At 39.4% G+C, this 22,954-nt stretch overlaps 1 protein-coding gene across 3 annotated transcripts in view; it reads right to left on the bottom strand.

The window, feature by feature from the left end:
* Positions 1–20,787: 20,787 nt before the first annotated feature.
* Positions 20,788–22,954, bottom strand: part of net1 (neuroepithelial cell transforming 1) — a 34,620-nt gene continuing 32,453 nt past the window's right edge. For all 3 annotated transcript variants that reach the window (XM_067581420.1, XM_067581422.1, XM_067581423.1), the window contains 2 exons: positions 22,685–22,871; positions 20,788–22,576 (listed from right to left, as the gene is read on the bottom strand). In XM_067581420.1, coding sequence (XP_067437521.1) covers positions 22,128–22,576; positions 22,685–22,871 — 636 coding nt within the window. In that variant the 3' untranslated portion in view covers positions 20,788–22,127. The remainder of the gene's footprint in view (positions 22,577–22,684; positions 22,872–22,954) is intronic.

The raw sequence follows: 22,954 nt of genomic DNA, 5'->3' as shown, positions 1-22,954 counted from the left end.
TTTTTAGATAGCTGATTAAACGCAGCTCTCTGGATATTTTTGTAGTGCGAATGCTCTATATCTGACATAACTTAGATTCTGCAGAATAAAGATAAAGACATTTTGTTTTTTCCACTACAGCCTTGCTTGTGGCTGATATGAATCTCCTCTGCGCAATGTTTACACCTGCTTTTCAGAGGCGTAAAAGGTGGAAAAGCCTTAGTAAACCCGGCCCCCTGTTTCAAGTATATTAGGTACACCTAATACTAATGCAGTCTAATACATCAGCTGTACAATAAAGCCTATCTTCATAGTGTTATAAAGAGGTCTTAATTCAACTTTTATGGCCATTTTGGTGCCTGTAGTTTGCCTTGCTGTTAAATATTGTAATTATTGTGCTAAATATTAGTATGCTAATACTGTAAAATTCCTACAACCACCTAATTAAAGTTGGGGTGAGATCTTTGGCATGGAGCTTCCATCTCATTGTAGCTTTCCAGACACCTTTGTGTCACGCTCACTGTGCTTGGCATGAAAATAGAAAATAGACAAGCAGAGTGCAGTTCAAGGTCTGGAAAATACCCGCACGTCATATCTAGCTGCAGATGTCAGTAACTGTTACGTGTCAAAGATAATGACTTAATCTTTTTTATTCAAATGATACAAAGGAGGAGAAAAACATTGTTGTACATTATGCAATGTAGGTTAAGTGCCGTCAAACCTGACTGATGTACAGACACAAAGATTCTTGTTTTCATCATCTCTTGGTGTGATAGGTGATATTTTTGCTTTTTGATGTGGCAGCACCTTTATTCTGAGCATGGCTTATTGTTATAGAAGTTGCATAACTGTTGTTATTGTTGATGTGTTTCATTCAGTGCTGTGTCTGTCATTGGAGGGATAAGAGAGCACAGCTTTGTTTCTGTTTATCACCACAGAAATGTGTTGTGAGGTGTGGGGTGTGAAGTGTGTTTGTTGGCAGAGATTTCCTTTTGCTGCGTGGGCAGCGGTGCACGGGGGTAGTCATGCAAAGATGTTTGTCAGTGTAAAACAGAGCGAGGGAGTGAAGGTGTGAGTAATCCAGCACTGGCGTGAGTAATGGCTTGAATAATACTGTGTTACCTGAGGTGATGGATGAGGTCCAGGTGGCTTGCAAGAGGCTGACATGCAACAGAGTGGAGGAGAGCGCTCGACTCAGGTGAGGTCAGACCAATAGAGTCGGCTGTGACCTTGCTGACGCACGGGGCGGCTGCTTCCCAATACCGCACTGATGTGTTAAGACGTGTTCACACCTAAAGGAAGCAGGTTATTCCAAACCTGGGGCAAGTTTATGTCCTGGTTCACTGGAGCAGAGGAGAAAAAACACGTCATTCAAAACTCCCGTGGCACTACATAGCTGCACTTTCTTTTTTAAGCCAGGCATCATGTCATACAGTGAGTCTATGGGACAACAGGTACTTTTTTCTCCATTCCATTGACATACATGCTGGTGGCAGAATATAAGAAACACATTTTAATATAACTGAATCCAATATAACGCTAACACTGACCTTCAAAATGACCTTAAAGTTGGATCAACATCTCTCTGACAGTGTCAACTAAAACTGAACATTCTTAGATTTCTTGCTGGGTTGTTGTATGTTGTAGGATTACAATACATGTGTACCTTATAAATTCGATATAATCTGAAGCACAAGAAATGACCATGGCAAAAAATAACACTGAATTCCACTACTCATGCTTAGAAAGTCAAGCGTGATGACAAAAGCCACGCTTCATTCCCAGATAAAAATATAGATCTGGAATAAGATTTGACTCTCAGTTGCCAAAACTCTGAGCAACAAACAAGCTGCTTGTGAGTTCATGTTACATTTGGTAAAAGTCCTGAGGCCCATGTAAATGGATGATGTGAATGAGCCAAATACCAGTCATTTTGTTTGTACCTAGTTTTTAAAGTTACAATCTATAAACTGTTCATTATATCAAATTATATTTGATATCATATTTGATACTATTTATGAACATTTTTTCAGTAATAGCCATTCAATGTATTAGAATTCACTGATTGCCTCTCTATATAGTAGTGTAGCAACTTTTAGCATAGCTTAGCTTAGCATAAAAATGTATCATAAAATAAACACAGAAACGCAGCACTGTGTTAGTACATTGATTTGCATTTAACAGGGGTAGTAAGAGCTTAAACAAAACAACAGGCTAAGTAGTGCTATTACCTCTATTACCACAAATGTCAATAAAACCAATCAAGGCTGAAATCTTAAAAGATTATAACTTTAAAGGAGTAGTACAACATTTTGGGACATACGCTGATTAGATTCCTGGCAGAGAGTCAGATGAGGAAATCAATACCACTCATATCTGTACCAACTCTGCAGTTACTGGCAGCGTTAGTCTGGCTTAGCTCAGTTACCAGGAAGTTTCTACTCCAGGCCAAGAAATAGTTTGGCATATGATGTGTTAATTAGTAAGCTCTGGAGGTGCTGGAAGGTGGATTTTGTTGTCTTTGAACAGAACCTGGCTGTTTTTTCCCCCTGCTTCCAGTCTTTGTGCTATGCTAAGCTAACCATCTGCCAGTTGTAGCTTCATATCTAGCGTACAGACATGAGAGTGGTGTCAATCTTCTCATCTAACTCTCGGCAAGAAAGTGAATGTCTATTTTCCAAAATATCCAACTACTCCTTAAAATAAACCTTTTCCAAAATCTGTTTTTTTACCATCAACAGACAGTAGCATGTGTGTATCATTTATCAGATGTACAAGCCTAACCTAGCTAAAAAAAAACATATGAGAAGGTTTCATTCACCAGGCAACATATGATATTAAAAGTCAGTTTGTCCACTCAGAGGATGTGACTGTGAGTGTTTCTGGAGCAGAAAGCAGTGACATCATTCCCTTTCCTCTCTTCTCAACCACACACTGAACTACTGTCCAACATGACTGACGCTCGTTGTTGCATTTCTCCTTCACCACTCACACCCAAACCCACAGTCTCTCACACACACACACACACACATACACGTGACGACTGCAGAAGAAGCAACCACATGAGGTTATGTTATGAGGCCAGTGGGTCACGGGTCGGATTCTGAGATCAGTGTGGTTACTGATAGAGGCAGTTATCTTAATTTCTTACGGACTTGAGAATTCATTGATGTAATCTTAGTTCTGACATTTTAACAAATCAATCAAAAACTGAATAAATGTACAAACATAACAAATAACGGTAAATAAATAAGTCCTGAAATAATTGAAAAAAAAATTATTTATGGATGAAAAAAAAAATTCTTGCCTTAAAAATAAAAACTGAAAACAAAGTCACATGGCATCCACACTTTATTTTCCTCCCTTCAGAAGCTGCCTCAGTAAAGACATTTGTGCTACCTCAGGCAAGATGTCTTCCTGCTCACCATGAAATTGAAAAAACTGGAGAGCCCTGGCACCTGCCCACCTACGCTGCAAAACATATGGTCGTTTCTCATATTTCCAGTAAAACCCCAAGCCTCACCTCTTCACCTTTGACCTTGACCCTGTGACCTGTGCAGCTGCAGCCAGGCAGCCGCATATATCCTCCGGGCTGATGCCTAGGTGTTAGAAAACCAATCTTTCTGTGTCAGTTTCACACTAATTTTATGTGCTCAGGTGATTTAAGTCTCCTGGTTGCCGCGATCAGCCGCAAGTTTGGACATATCTCGATTCCTCTATACTCAGTTTAAGTTTTTTTTTAGCTCCACGCAGCCTCTCCATGTTCAAGTAGTAAAAAGAGGTCAAACAGTGTTTATGAGTTTCAGTGTTACATAAATAATGGTTATGAAACATAATTGCTAACAGTTTGTACTTTTCTTCAGTCTACGCCCTGAGGAGTGAATTAAAACGTGCCAGTGGATTGTTTCCTGGTGGTTTGGCTGAACGGAATGGGACAATGCAAATTAGATAAATCATGACTGTCTTTAAAGGTGGAGCTGTTCTCTGACGTGAGAGGCAGGTTTGTGAGTGTCAGGCGTCATTTTCCAATTAGTGCTTTCGTAAGCGACTGACAGGTGGCATTTTACATCTGCATTTCAGGCATTTATGCAGAACTCTCTGCAGGGTTTCCACACTCTCTGAGTTTATTATTAGACTTCATAGTGTGTGTTTGAGAAAAATATACAGGCTTAAAGTGGTTTTAAAAATGAAAATCCAAAGTATCTCACAAATTCATCGGTGTGGCACAGCTCACTGGATGTTCTTCTGAATTATATTCAGACTAAACAGATTTGCTATGAGCTCTGATCATGTGTCTGTAGATGACTTGTATAAACATGTAACTGTTTGTTAATTGGTGGAACATCATGCTGCTGTCGATGTTGGTGTTCTCTCACTGTTTAGTCTGTTTGGGTCAATTTTGATTGGGTCTGACTTTCCGCGGGCCCCTTTTGGATTAAGCCCCTTTGTTTGAAAATGTATGATGCATGTCAGGTTTGGATATTTTTTCCAAAGGTCTGAGGATCGGGCCCAAATTTTACCCAGCAGTTTTTACTTAATTTTTAACTTAATATATATGTATGTGAACAGCATTTATTGACTTGGCAGGATGAAGAGATAACAGTTCTCACCACAATATCTATGTATGGAAACTGCAGTATGGTTAAGGTTAGGGAAAGAGTTTGCGTTTGGGAAATAAAGCCTGGTTAGGGTATAGTTAGGGTATGGTGCCCTGGTAGTCTAGAGTCAGGCTTAGGGTTAGTTAGAGGTTAAAATTCAAATGTGTTTATAGCTGTTCAGAACAGCCACATCTAAAGATGGAGTGAAGCAGATTTGAAGCAGGCCATCATACTGAGCAGTGACACACAATGAGCACTAAATATGGGGATAATGGCAGACGTTTTCAGACTGTCCCTCTTGGAAGGCATTCGTAATGTTTCACTTGGTGGAGTGACAGAAATACTTGTGTAATGTATGAAAAAAGTGAGCAAGAGAGAAAAGTTCAAACCCTGCTTGCTCTCTCACCTCCGCACAGCTGGTCAATCAATTCTGATGTTTGAAAGCAGTGTGTGGAGGGAGTTTCTGAAGCTGTTAGACCATCTGACAAGCAGTTCTGATGAAGCATACGCCAAGTTTAAAATGCCAAAAAAAGCAATTTTGCCTATTTTTACATAGTATAGTTAGGCTTAAGCCACTAAAACATGGGGTTACGTTTAGAGAGGATCGTGGTTATGTTTAATAAATGGGAACTCCAGTCTCCTGCATGAAAGTCTAAAGTGCTCCACATGCTGACTTTCTATCACTACATGAAGGGCACATCACTTTCTGCATTGGCACTGAACGTTGGTATTGGACATAAGTTGTGAGGTGTGAAATCCTCCAATATAAATGTATATCTTGGGAAACTGGGCTGCAAATTTCAGTTTGTATCATGCAACCTTGTCTTCTAAAAATGTCCATATACAGCTAATATTCTTGGCCAAATAATTTGTAGAGGAAACATACTTCCAGTCCAGGGAGTGTGACATTTGTGGGGTGTGAAAGTGTCAGGGTGGATGGTTACAAAGCACTGGCCTTTATACTGATGGCCAATGAGTTAGTGTGTCCTGTCTTGTGCTTCAAGTCAGTGCTGTCTTTTTTAATACTTAACCAAAACCGCCATCTTGCACTTAATGAGTGCTTTGAGTGACAAAAAATAAACATAAAAAATGTTAAACATACTGAATTTGTCATAAGTATATAATTCTGTTACTTAATCTTGCATCCAGTATGGCATTACATCTCCTACAGATGTGTATGCAATGTTAATCAGCTGTTTAGGCGTATCATTAAAACACTTAAAACATTAGCTAGTGTTACTGGTGGTTGGTGGGAAAGCTCCTCCATCTGCTATGGACGTCATTGAACATACAGACCTTTAGTTGTAGTGATTATACCGGCATTTGTACTTTGATGACCTTTGCAGATACTTTAAATTTGGACTTGAAGTGTTATTTTCCATCTGCCTCAATGCAAACTGTGCTACAGCTTTGGAGCTTGACCCCAAGCGGCTCTGACATTTCTGACATTTCCTTCTTAAAACGTTCTTTGGTCTTGACTTGGTCTCCACTAAGCTGCTCTGGACAACACGGTCTTGCCTGGAAATCTGACATAATGAAGCTGAAATGGGCTCAAAGAGAAAAGAGTTACCCTTTCAGGCACACAGAGGGGATTAGTTCTGCCTGCTGTGGGGTCTTTAGAGACATTACCTCCCCAGGTTTAATGGAGGATCGGTGGTCATCAGGGAGGAGAGCACATAGTTTCTCTGAAAGGACACTAGCTGGCTTTGATGTTGGAGATCGGAGCAGCCGTCTGGAAATGGATCATAGACTTTACGTAACTCTCACTCACCTCATTTAACTTTGTGAGGGAGGTAAAGTAGGGAAGAAGGAGGGAACGAATGAGGCTGTGGTTGACAGTGAAGAGCAGTGGTTTGACATTCATATAAATACTTATCTGATCTTTATCCGAGCTGTTTTACTAAGTCTGATGCAATGTTCTGAACATTCTTACAAAGGGACAAAACAGTACACTTTCAAATAAATGTACATAAACTGCTGTCAGGCTTGTGTTTTCTACTTTAGCTTCAGTCATTGATTTTCCTGTAATTAAAAAAATACCCATGGACCCCCCAGGGCAGAGTTTTGTGTATGCACAGGTAGGCTGCAAAGTAACAGCTATGGTATCACCAAAGTACTGTTTTTTTATGGTCAGATGTGGGATTTTGAAGTGGGAAACACATTCTGTCTGTCTGAGGAACCAAAGTGGGAACAACATAGAAGCCCATTGTGAATTATTTGCTTGATTTGCTGTATTGTTGCTGTATTTATATGCTGTTTGACTTCAAAATTATGATCAAACTTTTACCATTTGTTTTGCACTGATTTTGTGTGCAGACATGTTCATTTGGCATCATGTTGTAAGCAGGCTTCTAAGAAACATATATGATCACCTAACTCAAATCCTAACTTACTCAAAACACAACCTGTCCTGCAGTACATTCTTGTTTATTGAGGCAACTAATTCTCTACTGTACTTTTCCAGTGCTAATCATTGGTGCAATGGGTGAATCTCAAAAGCATCTCTGGATGTAAAGGGACTGACAAAAAAAGAGATTACATCACATACAGTCAAGGAGCTTTTAGCAATTTTTTGCAACAATTATATGTATTTTAATTTGGCAGTGTGGCTCTGCCACTGGAACAAATCTGAGGAAGCTCAACACAGGCAGACCTTGAGTAGAGATATACAGCATTTAATGAACATGAGCACATATTGGAAGTACAAATGCTAATACAGGAGGAGGCTTGAGAGGCTGGAGGGAAGTTGCTAAAAGCAGTGCAGCGGCAATGATGCACTGCTCCACATTGGTGTTTGCACCTGGAGTGAACACCAGCTGTTTGTATTGGTTTTTCTTTTAAAGGCATATAGCAATAATAAAAAAAAAAATTACTACCAAATACAATCAAACATGTATCTTAAGTTGGCCAGAAAATGTGTTCATTCTGTTTCCAAATCATAAACTAAACTTTTTTGGAACAAAAAAAGTGAAATGTTGATTAATTATCTCACACTTTTATAATTCATGTTGTTTATCATTTTTATTGGATAATAAGCAGCATTTTACTACATTTTTTTTGCACCGTTGGATTTAATTACGATTCTTTAAAACATTTTGTACCTCATTTAAGGAAGGTTGTACACAAATAAAGGTTAGTATTATTCAGTGTTTTGAATCTGGCTCTTAATCCCTGTCTATACAGAGGAGCAAAGACCAGTGTAAGCAGACAATCTGTGGGTGGAGAGCAGAGCTGCGTGGGATTACAACACAACAATGTTCCCCTGGTTCACTGCCGCTCCACTGTTTTGTCTAACAAGAATACTGTTATGTACTACTGAGGAGTGGGACGGTGGAGAGGAGGAGAGACGGGGCCTCCAACACATTTTCCATGTCAACTCTGCTGTTTTTTTTTTCCAAGCTTACATTTGCTAACAAGAGCTCTGGATTCTGATCTGTGTTGGCAATGGGTGAGAAATATGACTGTAAACAAGGCCAACAAGTCAATTCTTTAGCTGCATGGTAGAGCCAAATAACTGCTTAGCTCTGCTTTTTCAGGATTGCTTCCTACTTTTAAAGTCAAACTTAAAGGATTTTAGCAAAGAAGTCAGCATGTATGTATATTCATGGTGCTTGTTTTGTGCGAAATTACACATTAGTGTTCTCTAGGGGTTGTGAACTTTTAATTCCAACTGACAATAACATTACTAGTCATTTGATTGGTGCAATATCTGTGTGAGCAGGCACTGAAAATAGTTAGTAATATCACCTCAGCTCCAACGGCCACACATGCAGCTAGGCTAACTAACTAGGTGGTTGACGTTGTTAGCTGTTGCTCAGTACAATCCTTGGTATCATTTAATACATTACTTTGGTTCCAATCACAGGTAATGTACAGAATGTGGAACATCATTCAAAATCCCACTGACATTTGTAGTAATGTAAATAACTAAAATCAAGCCTTGGATGACCTTTGTCTTCAGTATGTTGTCTTGTTCACTCCATATGTTTCAACAAGGATGGTGATTTTTTGAAAAGCCCTAGTATCATTGTTCATTAGATATATCGGTTTCATTTCACAGCCTTTAGCAAACACCACTTCCCATAAGCCATTATCCTTTTTGAAAAAATGGAAAAATATGCACAATAGCTGCAGTATCGGTATGAGTTATAGGAGGTGAAGTCAAATTTCAGTTTGACTTACAGACGCTTCAGTACCTGGAAATAGTTCAATTAATTGTCTGTTCTCCAGACCTGCCTGAACACACTTGTACTTGTAGCTGTGGAAGAAGAGGATAATAAACTGCAGGTGTAAGAAGAACAACACAGAACCTCCAGGGCAGGATTTCAGTTGACACAGATCTTGTTGGCTCAAGTCTAAACTCTATCCTCTCTCCCTGAACTTCTAACACCGGTTTGGACAACTGACAAACACAGGGGGGGTCAGGCAGAGGGATCAGTGTTGAACTTAGCTCGTAATTGTGATAATCAGCCCCTGTTTTGGTTACAGATCTCAGTTTTTTGGGGGGACCACACAGCTTGGAGGAAATGCCTCCGGGGGGGGGGGGGTAACAATCTCACAGATTTCCTCCTGGGTCGATGTGCTCAGATATGGATCTGTGTGGTCTTGAGAAAGGCACGATATCCTGTATGCATCTGTAAATTAAAATCCAAGTTCCCCACTTGTACCTCTCAGTGTTTTGTCTGTAGAATTATATTTTCAAACAGTGACAGATTGTACATTTTTCTCTGGCAAAACATGACAAACGCTTTTTTAAAAACTGGATTTCCTTCCCTACTGGCCTCTTTATAGTCAAATGACCTTAATTTCCTTTTTGTTTGCCAGATTTTACCCTGTTACCCTTTGTTTAAGGGCAATATGAGTCTGACCTTTGCCCTCTCTCATGTATTTTGATGATGTAAAAATATTATTATACAGCTGAATTTAGAGTAAATTACGTCAGCTCTGACTATAAATCTTATAAAAACCCATGTTATGTTTGGCACAAAGGAATGGAATGAAGAAAGCATTTGTATCAGATGATGAAATCATAAAAGATTTACAGAGTGAGGTCAATTTATTACAGTTATATAGTACTGTTAACTTTAGGAAAAATGAGAGGTAGAGTTTTATCAGATAAGCGGTTCTTGCCAAAACAGTGTTTTAGGACTGAGATGCTGTGTACACAGATGTAACTGTCACTCAAAGCACAGATAAATCACTTTCCAAATCCTTCTTTTATGAGGCTGTGTCCTCACATCCCTCATCTTATATAGAGATCGCTCAGATGTGAACACACACACACACACACACACACGCACATTGCTTTCAGAAGGCTTGCATAACATGCTGCGGTCAAAGGTATGTTTCCACCTTGATGTGCAGAGTCGAGAGTTGGCTCCTGCCAAGACGCTCTGACAAAACAGCAGCCTGTAATTAGCTCTTAAACCAAGTTTTATCCATTTGACTATTTTATGTTGTTGTATAGTGTTAAAGAAAGTCGAGTATCATAACCTTTGACCTTACATCAGAGCCATTTTTTAGTCTTTTATCAACAAGTCAAGTCACAAGTCAATTCCAAGTCTTTTAGGTCTCTGAATGCTGACCCTTAAAGGATAATTACAGTTTATCATAAGTTGTGTCTTATTTTTGTACATTTTGTCCATTTATATCAGTTACGGCAAGCAATCTTAGAACACAGTGACATAGCCAAAGAGTCAATACACACGAACAGACAGGATGTAAACAAGCTAACAGTTCAGCCATATAATCTAAACCAGTAGTTCCCAACCTGGACAAATATAAGGGGTTGAATAGGATCAAGATAGGAGAGCAGAAAAAACATTATTGGTGCACCAAATTCTTTTGGGATTTATGTCTCATATCTTTGTCCTTTTTCTTATGAATTACTGGATAATTTTTACCTTTAAAAATGATCTAGATTATGCAATGAAAAAATTGCTTTGGTCACAGATGGGAAAAGTATGCAAGCACTGACAAGTTGTTGCAAGTAGACTTTGGTTTGTCGGAATCACAGCCCAAACAGATTGAGAACCACTGATCCAAACCATTTTATTTGGAAGAGAAACAAATGTGAACGCACCTGAAATGTTGCTAATAATCCCTCATTGAACAGGGTAACTGTGTGTAACGACACAGCTACAACTACAGTAAGAACAGTCTCTCAAAGCTGAAGCAGGACATCAGATATAAATTGTGATAGATGTTTGCAAAGCACATTTGGGTAATAATTGTACCGTTAGCCTTTGTTTCCCCCTCAAAAATAAGTTTCACTAATCTGGGGGTTTGTGTGTAACCTGTATGAATGTCACACCTCTCTTGTTTCTTGCCTTGGTGATGCTAATTACTGTTAGCAAAACTAAGCTAAAAGCAATATACTCGGAAGTGTTTGCCAACTAACATTTTGTACACAGTTACACAAGCTCTTTTCCTAACTGGACCCTGTACACTTTACCTGGTTTTAATAATCTGTATGAGTAAATACTTTTCTTTATTCACATAAATTCATTGCCTTTTCCAAAAAGCTAAAAATTCTCCACCACTGCAAAATTGCACAAATCAAATAATCTAATGCACCATTCTGAGTCTCTAGTGATTGGCTCATTTGCTCTAAGCTATAACATTAAAGTTTCATAACCATGACTATTACCTGGGAATGCTGCAGCTTTTATTCCCAGAGGACCCATGAAAGAATATTTATGGAAATCATACTATGCCAGGTCCTGAGCCAGGAAGTTGCCGGAGTGTCTCACATGGAAAATGAACTGTGGCTCCTGATGCAGACATGGAAAATTGCAGGACCATTTATGGGTTGTGGTGCAGTGAGAAAGGGTCTACAGAGTAACAAACTCTCAGCACAATCTGAGATAATCTGAGATTCTTGGGTTTCCTCTGGCCCAGCAAGCTTTCTCAGCTAATCTCTTTTCGAACATTTGGAGGCTTGGCTGGGGAAGAGAACAGTAAACAATCTGGTGACAGATTTTAAAACAAAGCACTCACCCGAAGAGCACTCATACCTGACAGAGTGAGTCAATCTGATGAGGCAAGCAATGAGGTTGCCAGCACGCTATTTTAGTGTTTGCCTAATCTGTTGGTGACTGTATGATGTGTGGGGCAGATTCCTGTTTAATAGCTGTCGTGACTGAGGGTAAAGCCAAATCAAAGCAGAGGCATTCCTCCTAAATATAACCTGTGAGTGCTCTCACTCGATATAATATGGAAAAATGCATCCTAAGGTGTTTGATAACCATCTTGTTTGCGAGTTATGATAGCACTCTTGGCAAACCGTGTTGCCCAAGCTCAAAGCACTTCTGCTGTCCATGCCAATGTCAGCATATAAGAAGTGATTACTCACCCCCACAGACTCACGACATGAAAAACACAGGGAAAGTTTGGCATTACTGATGTCCAAGCAAAAGGCCTGTTAGCTCAGAGTGAGTGGCTGCTGTCTCATATCTCCAAAGCCCTGGGCCTCCTCAAGAGGAAATGAAAGAAAGCTTGAATGTCCCTCTAACAAAGAAAGCAATATCTTGGAGGATAAATACCATTTTTAGATAAATACTCCTTCACTGAACACCACACACACTTGTAAACATTTGTTTCACATTTTCTTTCGACTGGAACACTAGCTCATTCTGCTGTACACAAAGACTAGCTTGTTAGCTTTAAACCTTCAGGCTAGGTTAGCTAAAATTTGTTTTTGAACCTCAGTCATTAAAGCAAGTATAAGCTTATTTGGTCTGTTGTAAAGCTGTTCCTGCTTAGATGTGGTGTAATTGGTCTCTAAATATTGAAACATCATGTTAAACAATTGTAGATGCATAATTGATTAAAAGTGAATTGATTCAAGTTTATTCAACTTCTATTTACTCTGCAAAAGTTGCCACTATCACAAGTTGCATTTATGTGATAATAGTAAATGCTAAAACACAGCACAAGTAAAGAAGAGTCATGAAGATGGCAAGTACCCACCAAGCTACTGGTCGTATCAGTCCAAGTAAGACTGTAACAAGACTTTGAAAAGTTACATAGTCTTGCTTTAAGCTAACAAATTCTGCAAAATCCAATTTCACCTCTCTATAGTTAGTTTAGTCCTGAATGTATTTGTAAGACTCCCTCTACTCAAAAATGTGTTTTTCCTCTTGTTCCTGCAGTGAGATGTTTGAGCTTCACTGTGCAGAATGATGTATGCGCAGAATTTGACACTAGAAGATGGTTTTCACATTCATCTGCTGAAAATGGAAAGTTTCTCTGCGCTCACTGAAAAGCTGATTTTAAGGGGTGGGCCTACAGGCATAATTTGTGACATCACAAATACTTTAAAATAAAAAGAAATATTTGCATATTAATAGATTCTTGGATGTTTAATGAGGGAGAAGGAGGAGATGTGATTTTAACAAGGTAATTAAACTTTTTTTATGGAAAAAAGACACTAATTATTATTCAAAGTGGTGTATTTTATATACATTGTAAAACATGTCTCTAAGGGATCTCTAAGTATTTCAGATGTGGGTTCCTTCACAAGACAACTATTTTTGACTTATGCAGATTAAAGGGGACCTATTATGCTGTTCCTTATTTTCAGTCATATATATAATGTTCCAGCGTTGGATGTTGATATTAAACGTGGCTCAAGTGTCAAATAACGAGGTAAACGTATGTAGAAGTAATCCCTGTGAGCAAAAAGCACTGGCTTTATACTGCTCTGAACGCTCGGTTTCCAACATTTTTTCTACTATCAGCCCAAGCTGATGTCGGCGCCAAGCCATGGCTGGAGTCGAGCTGGCATGCTGTGAGTATCTTCTCATTACACAGCAGGGCAAAGTAAAATCAGTTGTTTACCTGTTGGAAGTTTGCTGGTCATTTGCAGCTCTACATCAAACATCATCATCACTATGGCTGATTTCTAACTGATCCACTGAACAAAGTGCTCCAAATCTTTCTATATGTTGTCATGCCGACCAGTTCTTAGTGCCACTAAAGAAGCTCTGCTAATTCAGTGAGAAACAGGTTTAATTTCCTGTAAATTCTTCACAATAAGAGTCTCCCATTATTTAGTCATTTAAAAGCTTTTAATATGAAACAGTAAAACAGAAAAAGTTGGGTTTGCATCGGCAGTAACTTAACACGACTCCATACAGCTGCCCCTTGGCAGGCTTCGAGAAAGCTGGCCGATCAGAAGAGAGTGGGCTCATCAGGAGGGGGCCTCAAAGAGACAAGAGCTAAGACTGCCTGTTAAGAGATGGAGACTGAATTGAGAGGCTGCATAAAGGGCCAGTATAAGATAAATAAGGAGTTTCTTGTACTGTGAATCATGCAAAGCTACTCTAGTGTGGTGCCAGAATAAAAATATAGAGCTGGAAATGAGCATAATAGGTCCCCTTTAATGTCCGTGGTAAGTCTAATATAACAGTTCACATCTTGTTCTACAACAGTACTCTTTTCTTCTTCTTCTTCTTCTTGTTCTTTATTTCTGCAAGAGATAGGAGGGTATTTTAGTTGGGAATGATGTGTTTCGCTTCCGGCTTCTTCAGGTTCACTCATACTGTTTCAGTTGTGTGGTAGTAAATAATCTCTTTGTAATAGATATTATTGATTTGTTGAAACTAATGTGTACACATCACATGTTTATACAATTCAATGCAGTTTATGCAGTTCAATGCAAAACATTAGTTGGAGATTGCCTTGGACAATGCCAAATGGAACGTCTTGATTGACACTTAAAGCTACACTGACATTTTAAAAACATGAATATAAATGTGCTGGGGTTAGCTCAACAGCTAATTTGTACCTGTGGTTCTAACACAAATACAAACCAACAATTTTGCCTCATAAGATAATAACTCACATGTCATCATCAGTTTAAAACAACTTTTGGTGTGAACAAAATGCATATAATTTGAGAAAATATAAATATTTTGTTTAAAGTTTTGGGTTGAGTTGGTAGGGAAAAAACTTAAATGAGTCAATGTGTTCTATAGTTGTAGAAAAACGTAAATTAAATGTTTTTTGTATTGTACCCAGGAATGTTTTGTTCTTACTAGAACTAGCAAAACATCTCTTGTACACAGGACTGCCAAATGGAGCTAACATCTTGATTGGCCTCAAACTCCTTACTGCAGTCCTCTTTAGGACTTGTAGTTGCCTTCTTTTCTAAAATGGAACAGCATTTTATCAAGTAAATTGTTTATTCAGTGCAGTTGCCCTTTACTTCAGCTGATGATTTATTGATAAAGAGTTTCATGCCCATTTAAAAGTTGGAAACATCCAGTCACTAAAATTGTCCATGGGAAAAATGAACAGAACTTTAACCTCTTTTTACAAGAGTATTGTTTATGAGAGTACAGAACTTGGTCACAAACCTCACTTTCTGCCCTGCTTTTGTTTTCTGTGAAACATCCATCATCCTTTTTAAGTAGATGAATATTTTAGTGAGCCATTAATTGTTGCTCAAGGTTTTTTTTCCCCCCTACTCTTACATGTCATGTCCTGAGGCGAAAGGAAATCCCTGAGACAAGGTGATATTTGTCTGAGAAAAGAGCACATTGAGTTGACAGCTTCTTTCTGCAGCATGTGAGTGATGACTGAACATGCTCCTGGTCTGTCAGGACGAGTTGAACAGAGTGTATTTTGACATGAACATGGAGTCCAGGTTTTGATTGAGGGGTGCTGTGAACCTGTTTGACTTGCAGTCTTCTGAGCTGCCTCAAAGCACTACCTTGCTGGTTCGATTTTGAGTTGAGCTTATTGTGTTATTGGTTGTGGGTGTGGATTTGGTAAACTGATCTTTAAGTTTCATATCCAGGGAGTTTCCAGTGCCTTCTAGCATCTACTCCACCAGCAATAAAAAGGATGTTGTTGCATTTAAGTGATACAGAAGCATTAGAAGACACAGAGAAGCCACACAGCTTGTAAGCCTTCGCGTGTCTTCATGTTAATTACACAGACAATCCCTCTGTTATATTATCTCTACTCTGTGTGGGGCTGTGTGGCCTTTTTACCATTCATGAGCCATGAGTGAATGACTTCATCGCCCACATGGTTCACCAGTATTGACAGTGGGCCTTCAACAAGCCGCAGTGTCCTGTTGTGCTGCATGTATTTTGCCACAGATTGGCTTTAAATCATGTGCACATATTTCTGTGGCTGTTTAACCAGACTGTTTTTATTGAAGTAGTCCTTGTTGTTGACCTTTTTGTCAACAATTTCCTTCATTGGCAAGGCTGACAATTTTTGGGAAGTTTAGACTGGCCTTTGTCCCAGCTAAATTAGCCACTAAATACCTCTCAAAACAGCTGAAGTTCTCTGATGAGTTGGAAATACTCGAATTCCTTCCTAGTCCTCAATACTGGATGATTCCAGATTGATATAGTTTGACATTTTAAGGATTATATTTTGGAAATTGCTGAGAGTCAGATGAGAAGATCGATTCCACTCTCATGTCTGTATGCTAAATATGAAGCTACAGCAAGGAGATGGTTAGCCTAGCTTACTGAAGTAGCATATCACATGACATGGCTAAGCTGTTTGAGTAAAAAAAAAAGGTTATAAATGCAGTTGCAAGAACGATACTTTCCACTCATATCTTAAAATGTTTTATAACTATATAACTAACTCTTTCATCTGTTTCACTCTGTGGATGTCTCTGGTTTTTCTCTCTGTATTGAGTGTTTAGTCAGAGTGACGGTTATTTGGGGTGCTTTAACTAAGCGCTCTCCCTCATGCTTCTATGCGCCTTTTTCTGCCTCTCTCTCAGTCGATGATCATGGAGGCTTTAATGCTGTTGTTAATCGTTTGTGATGTGAAAATGTCAGAGAAATAAAAAGCTTGTGTCCTGACATTAGTTCAGTTATAAAATCCAAACACTGCGGAGCGTCTCTCCTGCCAGCTGCTGACAGCGCTGTCAGCCAGAGAGTCGATCACACTGGACGGTGGAGAAGACGGTAGAGACACTGGTATGTCTCTGTTTAAACAGGAGTTTAGCCAACTTTGCTGCATTTAAGACCAGAGCTGAGAGATTCAGGGCTAAGAGCAGGAAACACAGTCACTCTGCGTTGCGCTGCTGTCCTCCGCTTCCATCATCTCATCCTGACTCATTTTGAAAGGGCAACAGCCAATGAGGAAACTCCAACACTTGGCTGGCTGACCAATGATGTAACTTCATCACTCATTCACTCACAGACAACTGCATTATAGGGCTTGTCCACAGCCTGTCCAGCCAACACTGAGCTGAAAGAAGCTAAGAGACGTCTGAGGGGAACTGCAGAGGTGATAATTCACTGTAGGTTTGTCTCTACAAACAGCACCTTTCACATTATATATATATATATATATATATATATAGTCATTTGACCCTTTGTTTACATCAAAAATATCGATCAATGCAGGTTTAATTATCAGTAAATGTGTTGTACAAAGGCAGGAAAGCAGCAGAATGAGCAAACTATCTTAGGTAAAATTTAACTTTCTGCATGGTTAACCAGGATTGTTGCTGTTTTTGTTCTTTCTGGAAGACATATAGAAATCTTTGGAGTATTACCAGAGCATTTACAGGTAGAAAAATATAAACTGCTATAAACTGCATGGCCATCACAGGATATATGTTGGTCACAATTTAGGTGAGTCAAGCATCAACACACTTTTGAGATGATTAACAGAAATGCTGACTTCTCCATTTTGGTGTTAATCTCTCATTTGGAAAATCCAAAGTAATAATAGCACTTCCTGTAATCCTGACTGTGAGAAGTGCTCAAATATGGGTAAAAAAAAAAAGAGCTTTGAAAATGACTTGAATATTCAGAGATGAATTTTGTCATGCCAGGACACATTTTTTTTCTTATGAATCGAGTGTCACTTCCACATTGTTGTTACAGTCATAGAGAAACTGGGTGACTGAGTCAGACCAGTCAGGGAAGTTTGTGCTTCCTCCAGTTTATCTGATCCCTCATGGTGAGCCTCTTCCGCCCGGCTGTGGCCACAGGGCAGCTCAGATAATGAAACTGAAGGCTGCTGGTAGATTTCAGGGTGTGTTTGTGGAGTTTTTTGGTAGAGGGAGATGGGTGTCAAAGGATGTGGCGGTGATGGATCACTGACAGAAGGCTCAGCTGTCTGCATCCGTCAATAATCGGGCCCACAGCTCTTTCAATAGCACAGATGAGCTGCTGAGAGAGAAGTTTCTGGTACATTGGAGAGGTTCCTGATGTGTTTGTGTCTGGGCTGGTTCCCTGTTGGGCTATTAAAAAGCCTAAAAAGAGAATTATGTTGCTGGTTAGAAGCTGCATGTGTCTGTTATATAAAGTGCAACAACTCCAAAAGAGCTGCTTAGTTATGTAATAGCAGCTGGTCAAATTAATAGAGTGTGGAATCTTAATCTTAATCAACCTCAGCCACATTTGTTCACTCATCAAGACTTTGATTCAGCAGATGCCTCTAATACTCAAATAAACAACCACACTCTTGGTGAAAATAACGAAACAAAAACATAAGTGACAGGGCTAGAGTTGATGTAAGACAGGTTTAGTTTTTGTGATTATTTCTCAAATGCATAGTATTTCACTGGGACTTTAAACTCATCCTGTCTGACCAATGTCTGAGACAGAAGTTTTACAGTAGTCACAGTAGTTTTTTGAATTGTTTTGACTTAAGTTCTTTTGTAGGACATTTTCACATGGCTGGCCTTCAGAGGTAAACTAATTATCCCTTTCAAGGGGACCCATTATGCTTTTTCTGGTTTGCTGTTATTTATATACTGTTAAACATGGTCAACATTCCAAAACTTGAGGTGAATGTATGGAGAAATGCTCCCTGCAAGTCAAAAGCCTGCTGTGAACGCTTCATTTTGATGTCTTTTTCCATCCTCAGCTTGTCATGCATGCCAGGCTGTTGCTAAGGATTTTCAATGTGTTGTTTGTGTTGTCCACTCTCATATTTCAGATTGGATTCTAACTCGAACATGTACGGATGTGTTTGAGAAACTGACATTTTGCCTGTTTCAGGCAGAGGCTGAACTGAGGGGCTTATTTATCCAGTGTAAGATAAATAAGGAGTTTTTTGAAATGTGAATCATGCAAAAATATTCCAGTGGAGCTCCAGAATAAAAATATAGACTTGGAAATGTGCAGAATAGGTATATGACAAAGCTGTAGACATGAGATCTGGTCTCAAATCAGGCTTAAATCACTTAACGAGGACTTGGACTTGAATGCTGGGACTTGACTTGACAAAATTTGAAATATTTCGAAATGACTATGGATAGCAGTGTGGACAGTGGACATGCATTGGGTTCTGTACATTCACAGTACAGTACTACTGTACTGTAGTGTGAATGTACATGTATGAATAAAAAGAGCAAAAAATATGTGTCAGGTTTTGAAGTGAAACATCAGTTTACAACTTCATGCTTCAACTTTGACCTTCTGTACTTGCCAAAGCTGTGCAAACACATCATTTTCCTGTGAGATTAGGGATTATAACTGGCATTTTGGCTCACTTCTGGTTTAACGTCCAAAGTGGTAGCTAATCTAGCTAAATGGTTAGATCGTCTACTTGTGTTTCTTGTCCACTTGGATCTATTTTTAGTTAGGTTGCCACATTCGCAGGTCTCAGCAGTTACTTTGATAGTTTCTTCTAGAGATAGTCACTTTTGGTTTTACCTCCAAATAAAGTGGTTTAGATAATCTGGCTAAACTATTGTTTTGTTTACAACCTGTCTGATCATCTGACTGCTCTCTGGACGTTGTAACAATGTTACTGTGTTCCCAGATCTTAGGAGTTACTTTGTTGCATACTATGTTATCAGTTCAAGAATAAGACCTAAGATGTAATTAACTAGAATTATACTTCAATCAGCATTGAGAGTCCTTAAAGTCCTTGCAGTTGATTTACAATTTGCTTATGAAGACTTGAGTTTTGACTTGCCCTTAAGCATTTAACAACTGAGGTCAAAGGTCATGACAAGGATATGGCTTTAAAATTAGCTAAAACAATGCCCATAAATACCATCAAATGACGTACAGTACGATGACTTCTATACTATAATCAGGAGTGTTTTAATACATTCACTCAGCTTCTCTGCTTACAGTCACTGCTATTTGCCTTTCGTCACAGGCCCAGAGACTTAACAGCATCCATTTCACTAACTACAACGCTGGTACATGTTCAACTTCCATTAAAGTAAATGGGCGAGTGTGTGGAGAGCATGAGCGAATGTTTGGAGAATGCTCTCAGTTTCTCAGAGGCAGACATGAGGCCATTACTTAATAAAATCGCAAGCAGCGTCTGGATTTTGCCAAGCAGACAAATTAAAAAGAAAGAAAATCTTCTTGGGTCCAACAAAGACTTAATATCACACATTTAAACAGCTCACAGCGACAACTGAAATGAAGCCATCTGTCTTGTGATAACTTTACCCATCTTGCATCATTACCACTACAGACCAGTATAAACCAAGCAGCCCTTTCAGCCTTAAATCCTTTAAACCCAATCTGTTTGTTAAAAAGTTCGAAAGGTTCTTGTGGACCATTTGTCAGGTCTTCCAAATGGAAAGCACGGACCTCAAAGGGAGAAAAACAGAGGTGTCTCCTCCTATAAACACTGTCAACAAATAAGTTCTCTCAAACAGGGACCAGGCAGGGATGTCACAGTTTTAAAAAGAAAATCTTGACTAATTCCTACACTGGAAATGTTTTCCTTGGCACTTACATGGAACTGACTGTTTAGTTAAGAGTTAAGCAGTCATAAATCAATTGACATCTCCTTCTTCTGCCTTCATGTGGGGCAGTTTTCAGTGTTAGGTGAGTCACACAACCTAACACAAACACAGTTGTGTTTATTTCAAAATCGCTTAAAGGAATAATTCAACATATTGTGAAATGTGCTTATTTGTTTTCTTGCTGAGATTTAGAAGATTCATACCACTCTCATGTCTGTTCATTAAATACGAAGCTACAGCCAGGAGACTGGAAACAAGAAGAAACAGCTAGCCTGACTTTGTCAAAGGTAACAAAGTATGCCTAGCTCAATAATCAACACATTACATATGTATTTCTATACAAAAACCAAAGCGTAAAAATGACAAGTTGTGGTTTTACCACAAACCAGCAAACTACTAGCATACAGATGTGAGTGGTATTGATCTTCCTATCTAAGTCCCAAAATGTTGAACTAATGCTTTAAGTTGGAGTGATGATGAATTAAGACATGAAACCAAAAGTTCAGATGCAAATCTTACACAGATCTTTATTGTTCTTTTAATTACATACAGTTCACGGCAAGTAAATTGCCCCTTTCTCTTCTTTTTTCCATCTTTCAACACAAGTCTTGACATACACGTACAGAAACCTTCTTTTTCTTCTTCTCCCTTCCCCTACGTACTTTCTCCATATATTAACATTCACTTGATTTTTACCGTCTATCATCCATCTATGAGCAAGATATCACATCAACTTATACAGAAAGTTGATGGAGTTAAACATCTTGCATTGACCATCTTTTTCAATTCCAAAACATAACTTTATCCATCTTTTCTCTTTTCTCTTTAGCCTTCACACAACATTCTTGTTTCCATTGACCAGTCCTTTACATGTTTAACTGTCCCGTCCCTCAGGACAGGTAAATACATCCTGCTGCCTCTACTGGTGCGAGCAGTGTCCACAACTAAAGCTCCATGCAAGATGCTACACTGAAAAGTGATGTTTCACTCTGAAGAGTCAGCTTTTTTTAAAAAAAAAAACCAACATGGCTCAGTTCAAAATTTTGTTTCAAAACAAAACTCTTCATCGCTTCTGTGACATGATTTTGACATCCAATGATTTATTACTCCATAGAGATGTCTTTGTTCTAGCAGCGAGAAGCTAAAATCTCAACTGTGATTGGACTTAAATTAATGCCTCTGACTGCAGTTAATGCAAAAATATAAAGTAGTGGCCGGGTCCTAACATCTGTCATTCAAGGAATGTATAAAAATAAGACATGTCTTCTGATTAATTTAAAAATCAGATTTTTACAGAAAAATTTGTATCTTTGTGTAGTACATCTTTAATTTTTTGGGAATTCTCTTCCTTTCTTCCCTCCTTTACATGCCTAAAATTTCAAATAACTTCACCTAAAAGCTAAAACAGTGCTGCTTTATGATACCTAAAAAAATACTACAATAAAATTTAGAATATAAAAATGTAAAACTTTCATTACCTCCCCTCTAAAATAATGCTTAAATATCAAATTAATAGTAAACAGGATTGGATGCACCACCTCGATCTTTAAAAACACACATAACACACAGACTAATGAGTGAAATGTGTTTGCTTCTCGCTATGCTTCCCTTTTTAGAGCCGTTGAAGCTGTGCACTTCTCTCCAGAATACTGTCTCTCTGTGGATGCACTTGGATGGAGGGGTAAGGTAAATAGCTGCCGAAGTGGACAGTAACACAGAACACTGTTGTAATAATACGCACACACGCAGACACACATAAATACAAGTCCCACGCTTCTCCGTGTTTGTATGTACAAAAAAAAAAGTCCGCTCAGGAGTCCATATTCTCCTTATATCTCACTTCACACCATTGTCTCTTTTCTCTTCCCTAAAGAACACAGAGACTTCTTGTCCTTTTTGGTTTTGTGTGATGTGGGCGAAGAGAGCGGCGATGACGAAGATGACGATGTCGTCGACAAAGATGAGGAGCTGGAAGAAGGGGACGTTGTGGTGGGGCTGGGGTTAGAGTTGCTGCACGGCGAGCTGGGGGCAGACTGAGAGGTCGGCTGCGGGCAGTTCTCGTCTGCTTCCTCCATGTGGACGATGGCGGAGGCGGAGGAAGGGCGGCGCTTGGAGCGAGCGTCTGCCGCAGGCGGGCTGGGCGTGGAGGGCTCGCTGAGGGGCCGGTGGACGGAGATGGCGCTACGGAGGCAGTTGAGCCACTGCTGCTTGTGGAAAACGTCGTTGACCTGCAGCGTGTGGGACTGTGCCTGGCTCGGGTCTTGGGAACGCACGCGGAAAATGTTCTTGGCTGCGGAGGAAATGGAAAAAAGAAATATTAGCCATTTGATACATTTGATATAACACACACTAGATTCCTGCATGTCAGAAATATTTTGACGTTAGACACACGCCGTACCTTTGTCTGCGTTGCTGAAGGCGCCTCTGAAGGAGCCGCCCATTCTGACGTCTCCATCCTGCAGGTCCTCCAACACCAGATCCTCCACAGGGATCGGTTGCCGGTAAACCTGGAAACACTGGCGCTCGTTCCTGGTGACGGGCCGGGTCAGGACCAGCAGCTCGGTGAACAGGAACACATGCAGTTTCTGAAAGGACACAAAGAAACAAAAACTATTAAAACCAGAGCACTGATAAAAAGTTTCATCCTCAACCACCAACAATAAGTTTT

This window comes from Thunnus thynnus, chromosome 23, assembly GCF_963924715.1.
Source record: "Thunnus thynnus chromosome 23, fThuThy2.1, whole genome shotgun sequence".
Classification (NCBI taxonomy): domain Eukaryota; kingdom Metazoa; phylum Chordata; class Actinopteri; order Scombriformes; family Scombridae; genus Thunnus; species Thunnus thynnus.
This window is presented reverse-complemented; position numbering and strand designations above follow the sequence as displayed.